Source organism: Notolabrus celidotus, chromosome 6 (assembly GCF_009762535.1).
Source record: "Notolabrus celidotus isolate fNotCel1 chromosome 6, fNotCel1.pri, whole genome shotgun sequence".
In the NCBI taxonomy this organism is placed as follows: Eukaryota; Metazoa; Chordata; class Actinopteri; order Labriformes; family Labridae; genus Notolabrus; species Notolabrus celidotus.
Window position 1 is genome coordinate 31247476 of NC_048277.1, and position 24496 is coordinate 31271971.

General features: G+C 40.9%; 2 protein-coding genes across 4 annotated transcripts in view; both read left to right on the forward strand.

Moving 5' to 3' along the window:
• Positions 1-470: 470 nt before the first annotated feature.
• hmg20a (high mobility group 20A) lies at positions 471-14869 on the forward strand. 3 transcript variants are annotated; one of them, XM_034686514.1, is made up of 10 exons: positions 492-602; positions 2697-2773; positions 3546-3635; positions 3756-3965; positions 5370-5502; positions 6300-6337; positions 9128-9203; positions 9503-9718; positions 12421-12553; positions 14390-14869. In XM_034686514.1, the coding sequence occupies exons 3-10, from the start codon at positions 3570-3572 to the stop codon at positions 14391-14393; spliced, it is 876 nt and encodes a 291-aa protein (XP_034542405.1). In that variant the 5' UTR covers positions 492-602; positions 2697-2773; positions 3546-3569; the 3' UTR covers positions 14394-14869. The 3 variants fall into 3 exon arrangements, with proteins under 3 accessions (XP_034542404.1, XP_034542407.1, XP_034542405.1); XM_034686513.1 differs by lacking the exon at positions 2697-2773 and having other exon boundaries at positions 471-602; XM_034686516.1 differs by lacking the exon at positions 2697-2773 and having other exon boundaries at positions 471-602; positions 9131-9203.
• A 7645-nt stretch (positions 14870-22514) lies between these two features.
• peak1 (pseudopodium-enriched atypical kinase 1) overlaps positions 22515-24496 on the forward strand; it is a 164900-nt gene continuing 162918 nt past the window's right edge. Inside the window, exon 1 of the mRNA XM_034686370.1 lies at positions 22515-22708. The gene's annotated coding sequence lies outside the window, so the exon portion shown is untranslated. The remainder of the gene's footprint in view (positions 22709-24496) is intronic.

The window sequence follows — 24496 nt, forward strand, 5'->3', positions numbered from 1 at the left end:
AAATAAAGTAAAAATAAAAATAGATAAATAAAGATAGTATATAAATTCAATGTTACAAATGGAATTTAGATCAATCCAAATTTCACAAATGGATTAAATAGTAGTAATTACAGGCAGTACTTATAATGATTCAGTAGTGACAGGTTGACATGGTGTGATTATGGTTCAGTTATGACAGATTAAGCAATATAATAAATAAATATGGGTATATAATATGACCATAGGTTAACAATAATAATGTAATATAACATAATAAAATATAGCAAGATAGTTAAATAGTATAATGTAATGTGCATTATAATGTAAACAAACCACACCTAATTCACAATTTTTTGGGGTAATTTGAAGTATTTTATTCTATGCAACAGAGCTCAAAAACATAATAAAGAATACAGTTAATCATATACACAGAAAGGAAATTCTTGTTTCCACCCATCATCCCACAAACAGAGGAGAAGGAAAGAGTGGCTCTCCTGTAGGGCGAGGTTACACAATGCATGCCTGTCTATCTGCTTCCATTCTATGGCCTGGCTGCTGTATTGTTTTGATTAGGAAAAATCACTTGGGCTGATAGATAACAGCTACGGATAACGTTGTCAGAGGTTAGTTTATACCTGATGTTTTTAACACATTAAACATGTTATTTAATGAGTTTCAAACTTCAACATGTAGTGTTAATGTGAAGTTAAGACGACTGTTAGCTGCCGTCTGCGAGCTAACATTAGCTAACAGCAAAACAAGCTAGTAGCCGAGCAGTCTGTTGTTATCATTATAATAAGACAAAGTGGAACTAGGTTTTTAAGATTAACATTTTGAATCATATTTCAGTCATTTGGACGGTATAGCACATTTTCATCCGATTTCCATCAATAGCAGGTTTTACAATTGAGGTTGGCTCTTGTGTGTTAGCATGTTGGAAGCTAGCTGACAACAGTGGGTTTGGCTAACCCGTTTAACATGTTTCATCGACACCTCAGTGATATGATATTCAAGAAGCAAGGTTTATTGTTAAGGTTAGACTAATATTGCTCTCCTAATGTTTTAGACGATCAGGTTTTATCCAACGTCCCCACTTTCATTCATGTAGCTAGCACATTAGCCATAGCTTTAACATAGTGCTCGTACATCATGAGATAAAACCATTTATACTAATGTTAAAAAATCTATAGATGAGTCTAAACTCAAACATATCACCTCCTTGTCATAGATATGATAGTTAGGTACACATTTGCTTTGTTTGTTGCACGAATTAGCTCCACTGTGTCCATGATGGCCTTGTGTTTCATTTCATTTTAGCAGTAGTAATGCCATTTAAATGCTAATGTTTACAACAGTGTGAGTCAAATAGGCACACATTCATGTTAACATGAAGGTAATTAAAGGGTTCAAACATATACTCGCAATATGCTGTTTCAAAGTTTACTCTTTGTCACGTATTATGTGGTAAAGATCTAATTTAATGTAATGTATCATTGAGCCACGCATTGTGTGCTTGTGTCCAGCAGGGGGCAGCACCCTACAGTTTTTCTAGTTGTGGTAAGAATAGAGTAAAAGAAGAAACAGGATCAGGTTTATAAACCAGGTATGTGTTCACTTAAAATGAGTGAAACTGGCTTAAACTTGCTGTCTTTGTACACACATGAAACATTGTGCATTAACTTATATGTGGAAATAATAGGCAAGGCAAGTTTATTTATAAAGCACCATTCATACAAAGAGCAATTCAAAGTGCTTTACAGAGTGAAAAACAAAAAACAGAACAGAAACAATCAACAAAAACATACAGCAAACACTTTAAAACACATTTATATTTCATATGCAGCCAGTTATGTTTGATCTACACTCTCTCTCTGTGTACTTATGTAACTTAAGGTATAGTAAACAGTGTTGGGTCTTATTATTTATTTAGATTAGGAGTGATTATTATAAATAATCACCCCCCCTTCGCTGCTCTGAAGTCTGTAACTTGCAGAGTCTTACTGTCCCGCCGGACACAGAATCACAACTGATCTTGTCTTAACCGAAATGAACCCTTTAATCATTAGAATCACCTCAGAACTTCTTCCCAAGGATTAAGACTCACACACTGAATCTTTCCTGTGTCGAATCACAGCCCGAAGCTGGCTCAGACCTTTTGACACCCCCACAGGGTGACCAACATCTAATTGTAGATCCAATATCAGGTTAATTCCATAACGCCATACCTCGTCATAAAACATCCAATTTAAAATATGCCATTAAACAAACATTAGCTTGAAAACATAAAATATTTTAAACTCTAAGATCAAGAAAGAAAGTAAAATATTGAACTAAAACTCAGTTTGTTAAAATATATTAAAAGTTTGTAGTTACAGAAATAAAAACTAAGGTTGAAAGATGAGTTTGCATCCATTTTTTTTACTTTGAACATTAAATATTACTTTTGTTTGTGTTTTACTTTTCTTTATCATCCTGTGATTGATCAACAGAAAATGCATCACAGGATATAGGGTCCATTTTTGACTCTACATGTGATAAAGGCATTTATACTTGTCATTAAAAAATCACCTCAAGCATCACAGAAACACTTGAAAGGAAACCCCAACTTGCCGTCACTGTTTGTTGTAGTGTTGTAAGGGGAATTTCCCCCACATAGTCTTGATCCCAAAAGGGCTTTTTGATGGTGGTCTGGTTTATTCCTCTGACTTTTCCCACAGTGTTTAGTGTCAGGAGGGGGGGCATAAACCACATCCAGGATACAGAGGCTCACTTCCCACACAGTCATTTGGAAGAGGTCAGAGTTGAAACACAATGATATTGTTCCTTTTTTTAGACCTTAACCTGGGCTACTTGCCCACAAATGTTCTGAACCAGCATACTTTGTTAAATTAGATTTTCTTTCAATTAAATTACATGAAAAAAGTATTTTTTTTTACTGTTTCAAGATGGAAAATTATTGCAAGCGCAGTGAAAGAGCTTTTCTAATGCTGAAGTTCAGACTTTAACGTCTCAGCACAGTAAAACCAGAAGTTAAGCGACAGAACTAATACTTTTCCAAAGCATTTTTTTGCATGTAGGCGTTCTCTTATCTCTAATTACGAGGCAGCACCATAACATTAATTCCTCCTGTTGGAAATAGGCAACATTTGTGTCTCAGAGGCGAGGGTTGTGTGATTTTTCACTCCGTTGCTCAATAGTGATTGATCGCAGCGAGACATTTCTATTAGAGGAAATGTGGCCGGCCAAGAGGAGGTTTGGAGCCAAGACAGGGAGGAGTTTAGACAGTGCAAAAAAAAAAGTAATAGTTCTCTAGAAAGAACAGTCTGCTGTCTATTTCCTGGCTTGGCTGCATCCATGGTGATAATGCTCCAAGCCTTAGTCCTAGCCTGTCTCCAAAGGCTTAACCAGCCTTCATCTGGCAGCAATGTGCGTGCCCATAATTTACTGTCTCAACCAGTTAGCAGGATCTGTACTTAAAGATATCACAGGCGAGGTCAGATTCTGTATTATATGAGAGGTTTGTTGTAGTGTTTTTTATTCTAACATGTCCCACTGTTCACCTCTAGATCTCCCACAGTCTCAGAGAAGCCATGGATGAACAGACCGGCTCTCCTGCAGCCAACACTGACAACAACGGCCAGAGAAATGGAGATGAGGTGAAGCTTGAACAACATTTTATCAGATGACGTATTCTTCAAGAAAGTCTTGTCATCATGCATTATGAAGAATGCTTTCCCCAAAACTTCAAAACATGTCTGCTTTTGTTTTCTCTGCAGAAGCCCCGGCGCGGCAGCTGGACCAAGGGGAGGAAGAGGAAGAAGCCGATGAAGGACAGCAATGCACCCAAAGCGCCGCTAACGGGCTACGTTCGCTTCATGAATGACAGACGGGAGCAGCTACGGGCTGAGCGTCCGGACGTGCCCTTCCCAGAGATCACCAGGATGCTGGGCAACGAGTGGAGCAAGCTGCCCCCCGAGGAGAAGCAGGTCCGTGAAGACGCCTCGGAGTGCAGCGCTGTTTTCCTCTCCACTTAGTTTGTCACTCTGCATCACGAACATTCATCAGAATCAGAATCATAAATACTTTATTTACCCCGGGGGAATTCAGTCATTACATTTGCTCTATACACAATAAGTTATACAAATACAATAATTAGCTATGTAGAAAATAAATGCATGGTTGAAGTCCCTGGAGATCAGGATGAGGGCACTCTGGTGGTATTTCTGGAGTCTGGCTATGGCGGCGTTGAGAACGTTGGACGCCGTAGTCGGGTTGGCAGAGGGGTGATGTACAGCTACCAGTATGACATGTGAGATCTCCCTGTGCAGACAACATGGTCGGAGGCCCACAGCGCTCTCGGTGCAATCCCGGTCTGTCCGGACAGTCTTGAAGCTGTCAATGGAGACGTTGTGGTCGGGAATATCAGGATGCAGCCACGTTTCTGTAAAGCACAACATGCTACATTCCCAAAACACCGTCTGACTCCTGGCTAGTCCTGTTAGCTCGTCCATCTTATTAGCCAGAGATGTCACGTTGCCCATGATGAGAGAGGAGAGACACGGCTTCTATCTCCTCTCCATAAACCTCCATCTTCTTATACCAGCTCTCCTCCCTCGTAGCTCTATGCCTCCTCTACCTCTATGCAGCAGATATTCATAAACATTAAAGCAGCAAAAGTGAAGAACTTGGATGATCCAGGTTTTAAAAAGTATTTAAAAGAAGGAGCGGCCTGCAGGACATTCTTCTTTGTTCCCTTATTAGCAAAGAGAGAGATTATTAATTGTCATTACTCAGTAATAGCAGCAACAGAGCCCCAAAGGACTGCACTTAAATATTCAGCTGCAGCATGCAAACACTTCAGACTGTTCTCAGGCTGATTCAACCGTCCTTCAAACCTGCAGAGACTTTCATCTAATTTTACACTGAGCACAAAGGGAGTGCAGGAACAGAAGTGTGCAGAGTCAATGCTGTCAGTAATATATATATATACATATATATTGAAGATTTGGAAGTCTGAACATGTTCTGTTTTTAAATCTAATGGTTGGAAAGATCTGTTGCTTCCTATTCGTCAGGGTTCAGTTAGTTCAGTATCATAGGATGTCATCATTGCGGGAAGACAGTTTAAGTAGGGTTTTCTATATTATATAAGCGATTATATAACAATATGTATTTCATTACAAGATTTAAGTGTTTTGAAATTACGCATTTTTGTCTTTTGACATTAACTAATCCTGATCAGGATTAATAACTCCCACTCCCTGAGCCATTTCAACCCGAAATCCGCCCTCATCCTGTTTTTGCCAAATCTCATTTTTCCGTCTTTTTTTGTCTTCCCTCCTCGGGCCTCGTCCTTCCAGCTCCTCTCACCTGTCTTTCTTCTCCCTGCAGCGATACTTGGATGAGGCAGAGAAAGATAAAGAGCGCTACATGCGAGAGCTGGAGAAGTACCAGAAGACGGAGGCCTACAAACACTTCACCAGGAAGGTGCAAGAGAAGCAGAAGGGCAAGCGGCACAGGGGAGGTGAGATGAGGTCAAAATAAGGATGACAGAAAGCAGCGGCTGTGACTGTCTACTCAACTTTTGTTTGAGGTTTTAATAGTTAAAAAAAGGAGAAATAGCTATACTTGTTTAAAAGTTTGCCCATGAGCAAGGCACCAAGCCTCTAACTGCTCTGGAATAGCTGTTTCTTGGTCCTGAAGCAGAATAAATTGCCTTTTTGAAAGTTTGTTTTGATGCTTTGTGTTGCAGCTTTGAGAAAATAAGCAGCAACACATGAAGGAAGTGACTCCTCTGAAATTGATTTCCTCCTCACCTTCAAATGTTTGCAAAGTTTGAACGCATCATTTGCATAAATTCCATCATGCAGCGTTGGATCTCAGAACTCATTATTTCCATTGCTCAGTCAACGGAACTGTGGCGAGGAGGGGAGCTACTTTAGAATGTGAAGCAGGGGTAGTTCAGGTTTTGAGTTCACCTTGAGGCCGCCGGTTCTGTTCCTGCGCTCCCTCAACACATGGTTTCTATTATTTGTTCCTCTTTTATTACTGAGGATAAATCTCTGTTTAAATATCAGAAATGTTGATGACAGAAACAGCTCTGCCTCTGCAGAAATGTTCAGAGGAGCGTGAAACGGCTCTGCTAAAGTGGACACGCTGACACATTTCAGCTGATTCACAATACAGAGTGCTGAGATGGTATTTCTGTGGATAAGCTTGATTCACTCCATCAGCTCATGATGTAGCAAAGGCACGCTGCGCCAGGGGAAACATGAATCATCTGCAGTCCTCATTTTTTTTTATTCTTTCCTTCCTCTCCAGATGTCGGGCACCAGGTAGCCAACGAGGCTCTCCACGAGGTCAGTAACTCTTGTCTGCCCTCCCGCACTTACAGTCATTCTTTTGTGAGGTGGATATCACATTTAGGTCAGTTTATAAGTCTTTGAATAACACAGTCCAAAGTCCCGTTCACACATACACCGAAGTCCTGATCATTTCCTGACATGTGGGCACACAAACGGCACTAAGGTAGGTCATCCTTCCTCTGCCAAACCTGGAGTAAGAAGTTGGTGTAAAGTCAGGGTGAAGCTATGTATGAAAGCAGCACACACTAGTCTGCAGCATTTACTGCAAGTGAGCAGAGTAGGGAAGTTGTGCACAAGACTCTTAACAGACAGAGCAGGTCTAGACCGTACTCTATGTTATTAACAAAGACCCAACATCAAGACAGGATAAGACCCAGTCCAATCTTACAGACAAGATTTAGTCTGATCTCATCTTAATCCACCATGAGCAGAGCACTTTGCAGCATTTAGCAAGTTACAGCGGCACGTACAAACTTCCTTTAACAGGCAGAAACCTCGAGCAGGACCAGACTCATGTTAGACAGACAACTGCTGAGACTGAGTTGGGTCTGGAAAGAGGGATAGAGGGAGAATAAGAGACGGAGGGAGCGGTGATAGTGATGAGCGAGTAGTAGTAGCTGTTGCCGCTGGAGTCCAGCAAGTCCTTATCAGCTGGAGTCTGGAACGTCCACAGCAGGAGGACGCCTACGGCACCTCAGAGGAACCTACGAGACAAGGGAGCTCAGGGACTCCAGGAAGGTCTATGGTTAGTAGCTTTAATAGGACAGGTAGAGTTAAAGTAGGTGATGAGGTGGTTGGGGGAGAAGGGGTGAGATAGGAACCCAGTGTGTCAGTGCGCCAGTTCTCCCGGCAGTCTAAGCCTATGGCAGCATATCTAAGAGCTGGTCCAAGCCTGAGCCAGCTCTAACTATAAGCTTTAAATAGTGATAGTAACCCATACAAAAGTTACACAAGACACTTAACAGACAGAGCAGGTCTAGACCGTGCTCGATGTTATATTATTAACAGAGATGACCCAACACCAAGACAGGATAAGATCAAGTCTCATCTTACAGACACTATTTAGTCTGATCTCATCTTAATCCAGCATGAGCAGAGCACTTTGCAGCATTTAGCAAGTTACAGCGGCAAGGACAAACTTCCTTTAACAGGCAGAAACCTCCAGCAGGACCAGACTCATGTTAGACACACATCTGCTGAGACTGAGTTGGGGTTGGAAAGAGGGATAGAGGAAATGAAGAGAGAGATGATAGTGGTCAGGGGGTTAGTAGCTGGAGTCTGGCACGGCAGCGACTCAGAGGAACCTACGAGACAATGGAGCTCAGGGACTCCAGAAATGTCTATGGTTAGTATCTTTATTGGGACAGGGAGAGTTAAAGTAAGTGATACAGGACAGACAGGACTGTCTTCTCTCATTTTAATCCCCCATGAGCAGAGCACTTTGCAGCATTTAGCAAGTATCAACAGTAAGGACAAACTTGCTTTAACAGGCAGTAACCTCGAGCAGGACCAGACTCATGTTAGATGGCTATCTGCCTCGATTGAGTTGGGGTTGGAAAGAGGGATAAAGGAGATAGAGAGAGAGAGAGAGAGAGAGAGAGAGAGAGAGAGATGATAGTGGTGAGACGGTTAGTAGCTAGAGTCTGTCATCTACGGCAGCGACTCAGAGGAACCTACGAGACAAGGGAGCTCAGGGACTCCAGAAAGGTCTATGGTTAGTAACTCTAATGGGACAGGGAGAGTTAAAGTAAGTGATAGTCATCTGGTCAGTAGGCTGGTCTATGTCTTCCAGCTCATTCTACCAGACATTCCCCTCACCTACACAAAAATAGAGTATATGAAGACATGAGAGCATATATGACCCCAACAATCCTCTGATGTGTAGAAATTCGGTAATTATTGGAGAAACATCAGGAGTTCATGTGTTAGGAGGCTACCACAAGCATCCGCAAAATCAATGTATCCACACAAAGTGAAGGAGAAAAGTTTAAACAGTTTGTCTGTAAATATTCAGCATGTGGTTAAAAGGAGACGGCACATTTCTAATCAAAGACTCAAAGTGTAAAAACTTGCAAGAGTGTCCCAGGTTTCATCAGTTGCTGGCCTTGTTGGCCTTGTTGGCCCGTGTATCCGTGGTCAGACTGTCCTAAAGGACTTGAATGTGCCCTCTCTCTGCTCCACACCAGCGCTCTCTGTTGCATCACTAAAGCCGGGTTAATCCTCTTTGGTGCCGCGTTTGTGTTTGTGATCCAAACACTTAGGCTTTCTGCTAAGTGTGTAATTCATGCTTATTAAATTCCGCATGTAATTAAGAGGTTTCCTTTTGTAAGTGCGTCTTAAAGCTTGAGCGGCTGTGGCCAAGGTGACTCTGTTGGAGTCAGCATTCCCGTGGGAGCGCCCGGTGTTTCCCATCTAGATTTTCAGAAGGCGAGGGAATCATCAACAGAGAAACAGGGAGGGGAAATAAACAAATGGCAAAATAAACGAGTGAAGAAAGTAAGACCTTCTCTGTCTGAAGGGCTGCTGAGGTGAATCACATTTTTCTTTCAAATTTATCACAAACCATTTCTCAGCCTTTGATTTCAAAGCAGCGCGGCTGATGAAATTACTTCTCCCTCCTCATTTCTTCAAATGTATCGCTGTATTTCCCCTGTGGCCAGGTATGAAATCAATTAGCCACCCACCTACAGCCCGCCTAGATAAATGACCCCCTCTTACTGTCTGCGTGTGGCAAATGTTTCCTCTGCTCAGCTTATTCTTTCCCCCTCCTTTCTGTTCCAACAGAAGGATGCAGAAGGGAAGGACAGAACCGTGTTTGACATACCAATCTTCACAGAGGAGTTCCTCAACCACAGCAAAGGTAAAGAGCCGGAGCACAGCCGGCTGTCTTCTTGAGGAATACTTTGTAGTTGGTGTGCTGAGACTTTCTGAAGGCTCCATTTGTTTAAGTGTTTCTAAACACATTTCTCTGCTACCTCAAGAGAACTTAGTGCTCCCGGAATAGTTTGACTGTCTGCAGAACTCAGCAAAGCCCCAAACTTCAAAAACACACACCTCCTTTAGAGAGTAAATAATTGATCATGGCACCAGCGGCCGTACATTTCTCTGTACTTCTACCATTGTCTCAGTTTCTCCCTGCGTTCGTGTGTTTCTCAACAGCACGTGAGGCTGAGATGCGGCAGCTGCGTAAGACCAACATGGAGTACGAGGAGCGGAACGCAGCGCTGCAGAAACACGTGGAGAGCATGCGCGGGGCGGTGGACAGGCTGGAGGGCGACGTGATGCAAGAGAGGGGACGCAATGGGCTCCTCCATCAGCACCTGGAGACCCTGCGCCAGGCGCTCACCTCCAGCTTCTCCTCTTTGCCTCTGCCAGGTGAGAAGCCGAGCCACTGTGATGGCATTCCAGCCTGTGGTCAGCTGATGCAATGTTACTGGACTAACAATCTGTTCTCTCAACATTGGCTTCCTTTTCGCTCCTGAATTTGCAAGTCAATTTGTAAACAATTGCAATGCACAGAAAAACTCTTGGCTAGATCCCCCTATTGGCAATAAGCTGGCTATGCTGACCCTCCCAAATGTTGTCCTTCACTTCCAGATGGTTCACAGATTGGCTGTTGATGTTTAAGTTATGGTTGTTCCACTTGTGCTCAATTGAACTAATGAAAGTAAGATGAATGTCCAACACTGAACTTGCACCAGATCTGTGTCTGGTCTTTCTCTGCTCCACTGTGGTTTTGATCCATGCTCAAATGTTGGTCAACACCCACAGCTGAGTCCTGGGACCCTGGATTTCCTGCAGTATTAACTGAATCAACGTTTTTCAGCCTCCACGATGAGCCTCTCCTAATCCATGTTGGCTTTATTGGACTCTGAAAACCTCTGACCTGTTGCCTCCAGGCCTGACTCCGCTCAATATGACAATTTGTTGTAGTTAAGTGAAATACGATATAAAACATCAACCAGTGGCTTTAATTTTGTCTCAGTGCCTGACTTCCTGTCATGCTCAATCTGCGCTCTGCCAATTCATGCATCATGCTCAGGCAAAAAAAGGAGTCTTGTGTCCCTCCTGTGGAGGACTCTGGATTGCTGGACCTGAAACGGAGCTGGAACCGTAGACTGTATAAATAACGGACGTAGTATCCGTGACGTCACCCATCTGTTTCTGAAGCGCTGTTTTGAAGCCAAAAATTGACGGCGGGAGCCATATTGGAAATGCTGAACTCAACCTAGCTGCTGTCGAGGTAGTGTGAGGTAAAGAGGCGGGCTTTGAGCCTCCTAGCCAACAGCTACAGTGTTCCCACCTGTCAATCAATTCAGCTGTGCCTCTCTTAATGGAAAAGTCTTAATCTTAATATCTTCTAAATTGCAGTGTTATGAAAAAATTCACCCCCTGTACAGTGTGTGCCGATCGAGAAATGAGCTATCCAGACTACACTGTTTTTCATACCAGGGTGTAAACATGTTTATTTCTGCTGTAAAGATCAGCTTATTTTGAATTTGTGTGTATGTGGTTTCTGGAACTTCCGGAGCCAGCCCCAAGTGGACACTCGAGGAACTGCAGTTTTTAACACTTCCGTATTGGCTTCAATTCTCATGGCCTGAGGCTGCCTCTTGGCTGGAATGCTACAGAGCGGAGTCAGTGGAAGTAAACACATCGACTAGAATTGAAACCTATCAGCTGATCACGGATCTGGTGGAATTTAGCAGTCAAACATATCCTCATTGGATTTAGTCAAGCTTTTCTACAGCCTCCTTAGCTTTTCAGTTATTTGCTTAATACGATTTTGACTGTTTGGACTTTGACCCTTCATGTGGGGAGAAAACAACATCCTAATGTTTGCAGAGGAATAAAATGTCCTGTAGGTTCTTGTGGCGTTCATATCTGCTGACATTGATCAGCTCACATTGTAAACTGCCATTGACTTGATATCTCATAGCAGTAATCCGTCCCCAGACACAAACACTGTAGCAGGCTATTAGCTCTCAGTCACAGTTTACCTTGGTGAGACATAAATAATAATGTAGGAGAGGTTCTACACCCACTGTGTATTTACTCTGCTTTGAACTCCAGTCTCTCTCCTCCTGCGTGATACACACTTCAACAACCGTACAGAGGAACCACTCGCTGTTCTTTTGAACACTCCCCATGTAAATCAGACGGCGGATCCTTGGTTATTGATTTATATTCATTATTTAAATTTCAGCCATGCCGTCTTCTTTGTTCACACTTGTTTTATGTGCACACGGAACCCACGCTGAGCTCACACCCACAGGTTTTTACTTGTAATTTTCTCTACGCCTATTTGAATTTCTCGCTCACACAGCAGACAACGCAGAACAAACACACACAACAGCACCGGAATTATTTCATAACAGTTCGACAATGAAAAGTGATTGCAAAATCCACTTAGACTTGGCCTCAGGGGAGCTCTGCAGCACATTTCTTTTAGGAGAAAGTGTCAATATATTAATATAACCAGGAACATCAAAGCTTCTTCCAGGGTCAGCACATCAAGCCTGGTCTTATTGGTGCTTTGCAAATTTAATTTTCCTGAATGAATTAACTCTCGGTAGGAGAACCTGAGATATTACAAACATTTCTAGAATACTTTTTCTCTGTTTTCATGGCATGTTTTCACAGTCTTGACGTTTGTGTTTTGACCCACACTTGAACCAGAACAAGCCTGAACCATCCCGTCAGGCTGATGAGAGCTGTTTCCTTCTGCCTGCCGGACTCTTTGACCCAGTCTGGGGACGGCCCTTGACGCCGCCCGCAGCAAACACATCAGCATGACAAGTCGTGGCTTGTGCTGTTGTGCCTGTCTCATTGGTGTTGTCATGTGTGATTTCTGCCCTTCAGTGGGTCATCCCAGCTACCACTTAGTGGACGTCAAAACATCAAACTTGCTTTAAATTTCAGATTCTTCTTGAAGACTCTTCAGGCAGAAGTTAGAAAGAGTCACACATCACAACATGGAGTTGTGACAGAAGTTAAAAAAGACTGTTTCATCATGAAGAATAACAAGTTCTCAGGAGAGATTCAAGAACTCATATCACTTTCTTATTGTCTTCCAGGTAGTGGAGAGACACCCAATCTTGACACCATCGATTCCTACATGAAGAAGCTCCACAGCATCATCGTCAGCAGCCCCCAAGACCACGAGAATCTCATCAATACCGTGAGAGATGTGGTCAACCGTTTGGACAGGTAACAGCTGATTTATGTGGACGCATGATAATCTTTATTGATCCCTCATAGTGGAAATGAAGCTGTAAGAGAGGCTCATGAGAAGAGAAAATTAAATACAGTAAACAAGTGGAAGGAAAGAAAACACACAGGGAGAAAAAAAGGATGAAAAAGATGACAGAGCGTACACAGTGTACATAATGTTTTTAGACTTTATCACTGTTTGTATTTATGCTGTTTAACTCAGTTTGATTTTAAACTTCAGCCTCACATATTTGGTAAATGTTATTGTATGGAACAGCTGACTTCTTTTCTGCCACATGCAACAAAAAGACAAAAAAAAGTTGCTACTGGAGTCCAACTTGATCCTGCCATGACAGCCTTATCTTCATATATTTTGCAGAGGAAGACCTTTTTGCTTTCTCCCATGGCCAATCTTGGACTATAATAATAATGATAACTTTATTTGTGAAGCACCTTTAAAAACAAATGTTTACAAAGTAGACTAGTCGGAGTTCTTGGACTCTAAGAATCCATACAGTTTTTGTCATTTAAAAAGTCAGCAAGTAAAGGCACACGCCCCAGACTGCAGTCCTCGTTGCAGCACTCGCTAGTTTGACTCCCAGCCCCAACTCTTTGTTGCCTGTCATCCCCCACTACTCAACTCAACTTAACTCAAATTTATTGATATAGCACCTTTCATACTTACAAGCATGCAGCCCAAAGTGCTCCTCGAAAGAACAGAGAGAAAGAAAACAACAGAGCTGGGTAAAATAATCAAAAGACATAATTATAAAAAAAAAATACTTAAAAATGAAATAAAATCAATACAGTGAAATTAATAAAATAAATGAGGGTGGAAAGCAAAATTTAAAATAATTTAAAGTTAAAAAGATCAGATAAATATGAGAAATAAATAGATAATAAAATAAGATAAATACATTTTAAAATAACAATAATAATAATAACAATAATAATAATAATAATAATAATAATGATAGTGCAGTGCGGTGCTGAAAATAAATTACTAAATGAAAAAACAGATTAAAAAGGTAAGTCTTAAAAACACCCAGAGAGCTCCCCACATTGCCTGTCTTTCTTCAGCTGTCCTATTAATAAAGGCAAAAATACCCAACAAGATAATTTTTTAAAAAAGAAAGAAGAAAAAGTATAAAATCAAGTGAGAGGTAATCTGTGTGTTACGGTATTCAATCCAGAATATGGTGATTGTAGAGCAAGCAGCTGCCCAAAGCATGAAGGCTACATAGCAAGGCAGACCAGTTAAGCAGCAGCACTTTATAACACGTTTATACACCATTAGGTTAAAACTATACATTTAAAGGAATGCTGTTTCATACTATGGAGTTATTGAAAGGAGTCCTCAATTTAGGGCAACAATATACCAGCAGAGGAAGTGGCACAAGTCTTGGGGAATTGGTCTTAGGCAGTGGGTCATCTGTACCTTTCAACTATCAATGCCTGTAGAGAGAAGCTGGCAGGTTGGGGATAACAGATGGTACCAGAAACAGCTACACATTCCCCCAGAAACTGCACGTTGCTGAACACCCACACACTGGAAATCTTCACACAAGAACACAGATTCAACCCTTAAAACAGGCAGCGTCTTATAAACCAGTGAGACTTGTAGTCCTGATTTTAAAGCATATATATGAATCCATACTTTTAATCTCATACACATAAAAAGGAAATGAATGTGAGGGATATTTGACCTGACAAATTAGTACTTATGACCCACACATTTCCTTTAACTAACAGTTTCACCTTGGGTCTGCTTCATGATGTTTATATTTTCAGCAGTGAACTAACTATGAGAGTGTTTGCCTTCTCTTCCCTCAGATAATTGGTGCAGCTGATTTGATGGACTGACATTCAGTGGATGCTGCCTCTTGCCTCTTCCTGTCAATCCGTCATCCCAATTGATTTTAAGTCATCTTTTATTCCTCTTCGACGATGGTGTAGGTGAATGTGATGTAGTGTCTCATATTTATTTATTTTTTGTAACATATTTTTAAAAACTCTGTTCGCACTTCGTTGATATAGCTGTAGTTTGTTTTCTAAAAGTAATGGATCAGATGACTTGGAAGTGCTTTTCTGTCACTCTGCTTTCCGTCACAATGCTTCCACAGGAACAACTAGAACATTATCAAACAAGTTCTGATCAAAGAGAAATGTGTCAGTAGGTTTGTATTTATCACATCCAAGAGAGATTGTTTCTGTTCTGTGTTTTTTTTTTATGCTCCGTTGAAGGAAAATGTGCCATTTATTAGTTTCTGTGTGAGAAGGTGTGTTTTCAATAAATGTGTTTACTTCAGCCGTCATTTTGTTTGTGTGGCTTCATGACACTCTGGGAATACGCGCTCGCTGAAATGAAAAACACAGTTTGATACCCTGGGAACCATTGACCTATATTTTCTTATTTCATGTTATTTAGAAAGCACTTTAAAGTGAGCTCAGTTTATACAAGACAAACTGTTCAGTGCTTTAACGATCCCTCTTTGATGGCATGTCTACACTTGACGATTTGTATCAATAATAATTATTAACTTTAACAGCATAACTCTGGAGTCAGTCCACTGTAATAAGTAGAAATTGGGGGTAATCTGCTGTAATCATTTGACTGTTTGGAACTGTTCTCTGTCTAAACTCGTTTACAGTAGCTGCTCTGCTGTTAAAACAAATTTTCTCCATATTTTATTCAGAACTACTGAGCTGCACACAGCTTGAGGAAACCATAATCAACTGTACTGGAGATACAGTTGATTATTATTGTTGTATTTGTGAATCATAATTTTTTTGTAAATCAGAATCATGATTGGCTTGGGAATTTGAACTTGGATGCCAACCAGCAAATTGCAAACAAAGTCCCATTTTCCCTTTTGACGTGTTATTATGAGCCCTTCCTGTTTCCATCCACTGATACCCATTTCCTGTCTGCCAGCTGAGAGTTCCTGTCGACAGAGGCCGTGTTAGTCACAGCTCTTTATCTAACAGTATCACTAACAGATGTTTTCTTCCCACAGGACAGTAAATAGGTTTGTACAGTGCGCTAATTATACACAATTTGCTGACTTAGGATGCTGTATGTGTTTGCAGCAGGAAATGCATGTTCCTCTTTTAGAGATGTGGGATGCCAAAGTCCAGTTCTTCAAAGCCAAGCGCCCCTGTGCCAAGTGATGCAATGAGGAGCAATCTGCAGCTCATTTTGAAAGTTCAAGAAATATACAACCTTCAGGTTGATTAAATGCCAAATTTGTCAGCAGTAATATTTTACTGTCAGTACAACAGGAGTAATAGATACGCTGTTTGAAGAAAGTTTGTAGAGAGGGCAAACTACATTAGCACCTCTGTGAAGCTAAACCTACTCACAGAGATACTTTAGGCTAAATGCTAATGTTAGCAATAAGACATGTTTACAATGGCAGTGGTAAGCAGTTATTAAGAGCCAGAAGAATAGGGTGCCAATCTATCCGATAGCTTTAAAACATAAGTTTAAAACCAGACCTTTCACCTTCATGGTGTCAGATGTGAAAAAAAAATCACAGATCACCAAAGTTTGTAGGATTGGGAGTGTTGGGAGATTAATGGTCTGGATACCAAAGCTATCTGGGTGTATCCTCTGGGTACCATGAATCTCTGCTTCAAGCAGTTGAGTTGTTGAGACTCTACAAATCAAAAGCAGTTTTAGTCTCAACCAAAGTTGTTGACCTATACACATTTCCATCCCTGGAGCCACGCAGCTTGTGTTACTAAATATAGAAAATAAAGGGGAAATCTCAGCTCTCCTGTTTGTTAGATGTACTGTGACCAGTGAGACACTCATACCTTATTAGGGTTGTTTACCTTTGAACTTCTGGGATCATCTTTCACATGTTCACTGCTCAGCGTGTGCAGGAGGCTCCAAAGCTTGTTTGTATAATGAGCTCAGGAAGAGTCAGGGTTGGGGGGGTTGTTGCTTTGATGTTGGCCCAAACCCGTAAAAAAAAAAAAAAAAGGAGGAAAGGATGAACAGTGAAGAGTAATAGCTTACACAATGACATTCTACCCAACTTCTACCCAGCTTAAAGCAGCCAGTCCAATAAAATCCCTTTTGGGATCACGATATGATAAGGTACGAAACGTGATATATGATACGATACAAAACGAAATGAAAAAAAAACAATACGATAAGACTTGATAAAATATGATATGAAGCAATGCGAAGCAATACGTTGCGAAGCAATGTGAAGCGATGCGAAGCAAAGCAATGCGATGCAAAGCGCTGCAAGGTGATGCGATGTGACGCGTTGCGAGGCGAAGCGATGTATTGCGAGGCGATGCGATATATTACATATTAAACAAAAACGGAATACTACCATACTAAGTAATATGATGAAGTGATGCGATGCGAATCAAAGCGAAGTGAAGCAATGCGAAGTGAAGCGATGCGATGCAAGCAATGCGAATCAATGCGAATCAATGCGATGCAAAGGGATGCAAAGCAAAGCAATGCGAAGCGATGCAAAGCAATGCGAAGCGATGCAAAGCGAAGCGATGAAAAGCGAAGCGATGCGATGCAAAGCGAATCAAAGCGAAGTGAAGCAATGTGTTGTGAGTCAATGTGCTGGGAGGTGATGCGATGCGAAGCAAAGCAAAGCAAAGCATAGCGAAGCATAGCGAAGCATAGCGAAGCAAAGCAAAGCAATGTGTTGTGAGGCGATGCGTTGGGAGGGGATGCGATGCGAAGTGATGCAAGGCGATGCAATACGTTGCGATGTGTTGCGAGGCAAGGGGATGCGTTGCGAGGCGATGTGATACATTACATACTTAAGAAAAACGGAACACTACCATACGAAGCGATGTGACGCAATGTGATGCACTATGATGCAATGCGATACAACATGATCCAGTGCTACATGGTATGATCTGTTAAAGTATGATCCTGTCCAGTTTGATAATACTTTAATATTACTAGACTCCCCTGCAGCACATACCAATGACAACCAAAATTGCATGTTTCACTTAGAGAAGTGACAACGATAAGAACACCATGATGCTTTTGCACAACCCATACGGCCTCCAGAATCATAATTAGAACATTTAGCTTGGCACAAATTAGTTTTTTTTACTGGTAGTGGGAACAGAGCATCGTGTTCTACAGTCCCTGGGCTTGCCCTCTGTTTGCCACATCATCATAATCACACCCAGTCTTTGTCTCCAAAGAAATTGCTTAAATGAAAACAGCCCCTTCCTCCACGGTTTGGTCATGTCTGCATCCTCAGCCGGCTTCCTGCCCGTGGAGTGTCGGGGTTGACATTTGGAGAGAGTAGCCAAGTCCAGCAGAGAGACACAGATCCTGGACCAGAGGAGGGGAGGGAGTGACTCAGAGGAGAGAGGATGAGTCAGGCGTCATGTGCTGAATTGGCACTCAACGGCCCCAATGCCCTGAATGGTTTCTGTTAGCACCATTATAGTCCGATTGAGCTATCTTTTTTTAGCGTTGTGAGGCACGGTCAAAGCAGCTGGCAATGTGGCTTTGATTATGTGGGCTAATAAGCAATAATGGAAATGCAGTAATGATTGATTTTGTAAAATGTTTTCTGATGGGAAGAAGAACACCCTCTTTTAATCAATACGGAATCAGTTCAGTGGATCATTGCCGGAGGCTACTATTTACCTCTATGTCCAGGGTCAGAGGAGACGATGCTCTGTGATTGAGCTTTATTATGGACTTTTTGGGGAACATTTGAAGTTTTACAACTTATTCATGAGCAGAATCTATTATTGAAACCCCATTCAGATGATTTCAAATAATTCTTTCTGCATCATCAGGAGGTTACTTTCAAGAATAAAGGTTCAGAGCGATTGTTTTATGATCCTCTGTTCTCCCAATAAGACATTAAGGTTTGACTTTAGAGTCAGCTCTAGAACAGCCTCCCTGCAGCTGCTGTGTGGGTTTCTTCTGTAGCTTGCTGTTATAATTCTTACATGCTGTGATGGAAATGAATTCTTGTGTAAGTAAAGGGATATGACAAGAAGTTATATTAGAGTTCATTAAAACACAGTTGTAGCAAAGCGTGAAGTTATCACGGGTAAAATGCTCTGTAAAAGAGTGTGACTGAAAGTGTGTTGAGGGATGGGTTGTTCTTGCGCATCTCTGAGGCCTGTCAGCTTCTTTTTACATCAGTAATAAGGAGAGGTAATATTTAGCTGATGGTGACGAACCATTTATCTTCATTCCACCAGGGACAATGCTCATAGTTTCAACTCCATAACTGAGTGTTCTAACTGCATTGTGTCTGCTCCAGACGACCCTGACTCATGCTGCTCTGCCTTGCTTCTCACCCACTCCGAGATTTTGCACAGAACAGCAAAACAGTGTTTGAAAAAGAAAGTGCAAACTTCTTTAGAAGAAAGTTGTTCCTCTTTTCAATTCTGACACGGTCGCAGCTGATGAGTCAACATGAGTTTGGTTCTGCTCAAGGTTTCTGCCTGTTAAAGGAAGTTTGTCCTTGCCACTGTAACTTGCTAAATGCTGCAAAGTGCTCTGCTCACGGTGGATTAAGATGAGATAAGACTGAATCCTCAAACAAGATTGGATTGAATGTTATTTTGATGTTGGGTCTTTGTAAATAAGCTGATCTCAGCAGGAAGCTGACCAAAGTGCTGTACAATCCATAAAATCACTATGTCAGACCAAACCAAATGATTATTAAGAAAAAGAGACAAAACCAACAACACAGCATTGGGAATTGAAACTTATTCAGGTCTAGGACTAAAATGCAAAAATATAAATGTGTGTTTTTAGGTGAGTCTTAAAGAGTCAACAGAGGGGGCAGCCCTGATTGAAGAGGGGAGGCTGTTCCACAGACACAGGGCCACGGTCGCCCTTCATTTTATGCCAGGAGACCCATGTTAGCATACCCCAGAGTACAGTCTTGACCTGCTCTTATATATTGAGATAACATTTCTGGTGAACTACCTTATTGTAAATTAAATTGACTGATAAGTTGAATTAAAGGGAATTTGTTCTGGCACCAATTGGTTTATTATTAACACGTCTCATGCACTGAAGCTACGGTCCTCAAAGCAGGCTGCCTGGGTTCGATTCCACCCTGCTGAATGCCGTTCCTCAAGTTTCCTACTCTATCTAGTTTCCTATCCTCTCAACAAAGGCATAAAAAACCCAAATAAAAACTTAAAAAGCAAAGGAATGTGTTGTGTGTTGGGTTTTTTGCATTAGTAACCTTTTCATATAGTATGAGGTGACATTTAAGATTCAGGACATGCAAATACTTCACTTCTACCAGTGCTCCTGAGCTTTTTTGCTGAGTTGAGCTTTTCTTCAAGTCCTGGATATTGATTATTCTAAAAATAATAATAATAAAAAAAGGCTGTGATGCATTCTTTCATAAATCAGATTTGTTAATGGTTGCTGTCAAGTAAAACCTTGCTGTACTGCATGCTCTCAAAGGAATGAAACCATTGCCTTACACAATATGCAAATCAGCTATTTACAACGTCTTACCATGAATTTACAAGTAAGTGTTTCCACAATATTAGGGAAGAACTTGTGTATTAAGAAAGCAATTTTCCAAATGGGTTAGTGTCATTGTCTTGTTTATCTTCACCCTGTGCTCCATTCTTATATTCTCAACCATGACACTTTCCTGCAGGTGAGGGATCCCTGCACATCATAGCGAGGTCATCTGAGTCTTGTTTATTCAGCTGGAGAAGGGATTTTTTTCCCCCTTAAAAAGGTTAAAAGAGGAAAAAGCGAGTCATTCTTCCTCTTCCTTGATCCATCATCTGCTCCATCTCCCCCAGCCCTGGAAAATCCTTGGCCCCTGTGCCCGTGACTGGGGCAGGGAGGAGGAGGAGGAGGAGGAGGAGGAGGAGGAGGAGGAGGAGGAGGAGGAGGAGGAGGAAACAATGCCTGGAATGTGCAAAAAAACTTGAGTCATTCCCACACGTCAACCTCCGGCTCAGCTCCTCTCCTCAAATGTAAGTGGGGCGACCTGAATGGTCTCTAAACATCAAAGAAAATGTCACATTTTAAGTTACCAGTATCCTAAACTAAATATTATCCTCATGATGGAAGGAAGTATATCTAATTTTACACTTTAATTTCCCAGTTAACTGCATTTTTTATGTCAAAAAGGCTTTTAAAATTAAAAGTGGAATATTTCCAACAGCACTTAAAGGCAGCAGGAGAGCAGGGGATTTCCTCTCCAGTGTTCGTTATCCCTTATGAGAAGCCTCATGTCATTAAACGATACACTGACTGCTCTCAACGCTTTTCAATAACTGTAACATGCACACACACTCACTGTGGCTTTGTGCTGAACATCTGTTTGCTTCCCTCAGATGCCAGCTGTCCTTGCATGCTTTATAATAATGAAATCGATTTTAAATGACTTTGATGTGTGGCTTCATGATGTATCATCAGTCTTTTGGGCTTTTTACAAGCAGGAACAGAAGGAATGTGATGTTTGAGTGCTTTCACATACACATACATTTATTGTTTATTGCTATTGTTGTGCTTTTATTTATCGTTTACTTCATCTTTACCTTTTTTATTGTCTTATCTAGTCATGTTTTATCTTTGATTTACCTATTTCTTTACTATTTCCCTTTGTTGTTTATTTATATACATTTTATTGCAATTGTTGTGCATTAGTCTCTACTTAGTCTCTACTTCTATATCCATTTCTCCTTTATGTTTAGTCATGATCTATGAGATTTTATTATCATTTTATTACTATTTTCATTTTATTACTATTATCATTGAATTATTATTATTATTATTATTATTATTATTATTATTATTATTATTTGTATGAAAGGTGCCATATAAATAAAGCTTGATTGATGGATTGATTGATTGATTTATTTATGGATTTAGTTATTGATGCACAAATGTAGTAGCTATAATAAAATTAAGGTCATGGACTACATGAAGAGTTTATTTGCAAAAACAGATAACATTTCATACATTTTCAAAAAACATTTTTCTTTTTTATATAGATTTTTAATGAAGTTACATTTTTAAGATACCTCTAAAAAGTTATGTAATTTTTACTTAGTCAAAGCCATCCAACTTTAGTTGATCGATAATACCTAAAGCTAGTAATAGAAAAAATACATTTTTTTAAACATTTTTTTGTATTTTTTTTTTAAAGTGAGTAATATGTTTTTTGCAAATGAATATATTAAAATATTAAAATGTTCTGGAAAAAAAACTTTAGGTGGGCTAATTTTTGATTTATCATTATCATTACCAATATGTGTTTTGGGCTTTGTTTAAGGTTAGTCAATTCAATAAATGACCATTATAGTAAGGAATATAATGCTGTTGTTTTTTTTGCTTTTTAGTGTCATATTTACAGATCAATCCATCAGACTTTATTTGTAAAGAGCTTTTCATACAATAACATTGTAACACAAAGGGCTGTACATAAAAACAACTTAAAATTGAATACATTTAAAAGATAAAAGAACATAATATATGCACAAAATTAATAAATAAATAATAATAGAAATAATAATAAAATAAGTAAATTAAAAAAAATATTTATGAGGATTCCCTTCAAAATAAAATAAATTAAGATAATAAAAGACTTAAAGATTAAACCAGTAAAATAAATTAAGATGCTATACTTAAAATACTGACTACTATTTAAACTAGGTAATAACTAAATGAAGTAAGGTGATATAAAACTATTATAAGAATAAAACTCACTTAACAGTGAGACTATGCACACTACCTTTATTTCCATAGCCCACACAAGAAAAAGAAACAGGCTGAATTTGTGTGAATTGGTACAGTCCATAGGGTTCAGTCGGGTTGGATTGCCTTGTAAATTGCGCGTTCACGCAGTTCCTCTGGCCCATGCTCTGGCCTGCCTAGTCTCCCAGCGTGCGCGCTCCCGCTACAGGCTTGTGGAAAAAACTGCAGCGGCTGTTACCGGAGCCACGCAGAGAGAGAGAGAGTGAGAGAGAGGGAGAGAGTGAGAGAGAGAGAGGAGCTGAGAACGAAAAATCACTGGCTCTGGAAGAGTTGAGCTCCACACACTCGGATTTTTCCTGACTCCTGCCGTGGACGACCTTGTCTAAACCGGGATTTATGGCTGCACGGGAGCGGTAGTGTCGACGGGGAGACTCTCGGCGCCTTGAAAGGTATGGAAAAGTTCTCTGAGGGGGTTTTCTTTTTTCCCCCTGAATTGAAAGTGTCTCAGCCACAAGTCTCGTCAGTTTCCTTCGGCTGCCAACTTCCAGTTAGTCCAGCAGCAGCAGCAGCAGCAGCAGCAGCAGGGGAATGTCGTGTCTTCAGGAGTGAGCTGACTGTAAATGTTAAATACGTCAATGCTCGGAGATGCGAAGAGACAGCAGAGAAGTTTTCTAACCGTGTGTTCGTCTCTCAGATTTAAATCTCATTTTTACAAAGTGCGTGTTGACTTCATGTCGTTGCAACATAACTCTCCTCGCTTGCTGTCATAACTTGAGTGACTCCTGAAATGTCCTGGCTCTGTTTGTGAAGGTTTAAAAAGTGACTTGAGCACACACACCTGGTTTGGAAAGTATAGTCCTCCATACAAAGACTAAAACTACTCAATGTTTACAACATGGCATACTCACTGTGTTGGTTCAACCACTGGAGACCAAAGCAGGGGGTTCTTCAAGACCATGAGTGGAACCAGGAGATGGTTTCATTTTAAGATTATTTAACCACCTGACTGTACTTCGTAATAAGGTAATAAACAGATATAAGAGGAGGACTTTTAACTGGTGCCAGCATTGTTACCCTCCTACCTGCAGACATTTACAGCTTCACATAAAACCATGGGCGATATTGAAAAAAATGCTATCACAAAACCATTTTTCACATTAGTCTATATTGATAATTTCCACGATACATATCAGATCATTCTTTCATATGATTTTAAAGGCATATTTTTGTCTCCTGAATTAAAGTGGAATAAACCAGATGGTTTGTTAGCTTGTATCTGGCAGTGGCAGTTCTTGACCAATTTTACTTGGGGGGCAAGCGGCAACCTCCGGTCTCAAAGTATGAAGCCCATGCGGAAGTGTTATAAACTGCAATACATCGAAAATCCACTTGAGGCTGGCTGCAGAAACACCGGAAACCACATAGACATGAATGGGAAAAAGACGATCTTTGCAGCATTAATAAACATGTAATAAACGACTTGGCCCTACGAAGCTAATCTCTCTAATGGCACACACTGTACGTGACGGTTCAGAAGAAATTAAGATTATGAGTTTTTGCCCAAATAAGGACATGACTGACGTGACTCCCGGTCGGGAACACATAGCTATTGGCTAAGAGGCACACACTATGTCACACTCTGCCTGGTTGAGTTCCGCATTTCCAATATGGCTGCTGCCGTCGATTTGCTTCAAAACAGCGCTCAGGAACAGATGTGTGACGTCACAGATACTACGTCCATATTTTATACAGTCTATGGGGGGGCCAGGCTGGGGCCAAGTGTGTTGTCAGAGGGACACATTCAACCCTGACAAAAGAGACTGAGAAGGGCGAGGACCGGCTGAGAACAAACTGACAAAACATCAGTGCATCCCTATATACTAGACATACTACTGTGTACTAGATCAACATGCAGACTGACAGCAGCTGTTTGGCTGTTTACACTCAACATGAGTCCCTTAGTGCTCTAAGGGACTGGAACCAAGTGCCACACGCATGTGTTCTGCCTGTAACATCGGCGCGATACCGAAGCTTTTTTTATTGTATAATATTTGTTTAGTGCGGAGGGGGGGCAACAGGGGAGTCCAGGTTCAGTTTTACAGGGGCACAGGCCCCTGTTGGCCCCTCCCCAGAACCGCCACTGGTATCTGGGATTTGGTAGACTAGTAAACAGCCAAAATATCGTAACTAATGAAGTTTAGTGGCCTTTCTTGTGGAGCATGTTTTCACTCTGCTTT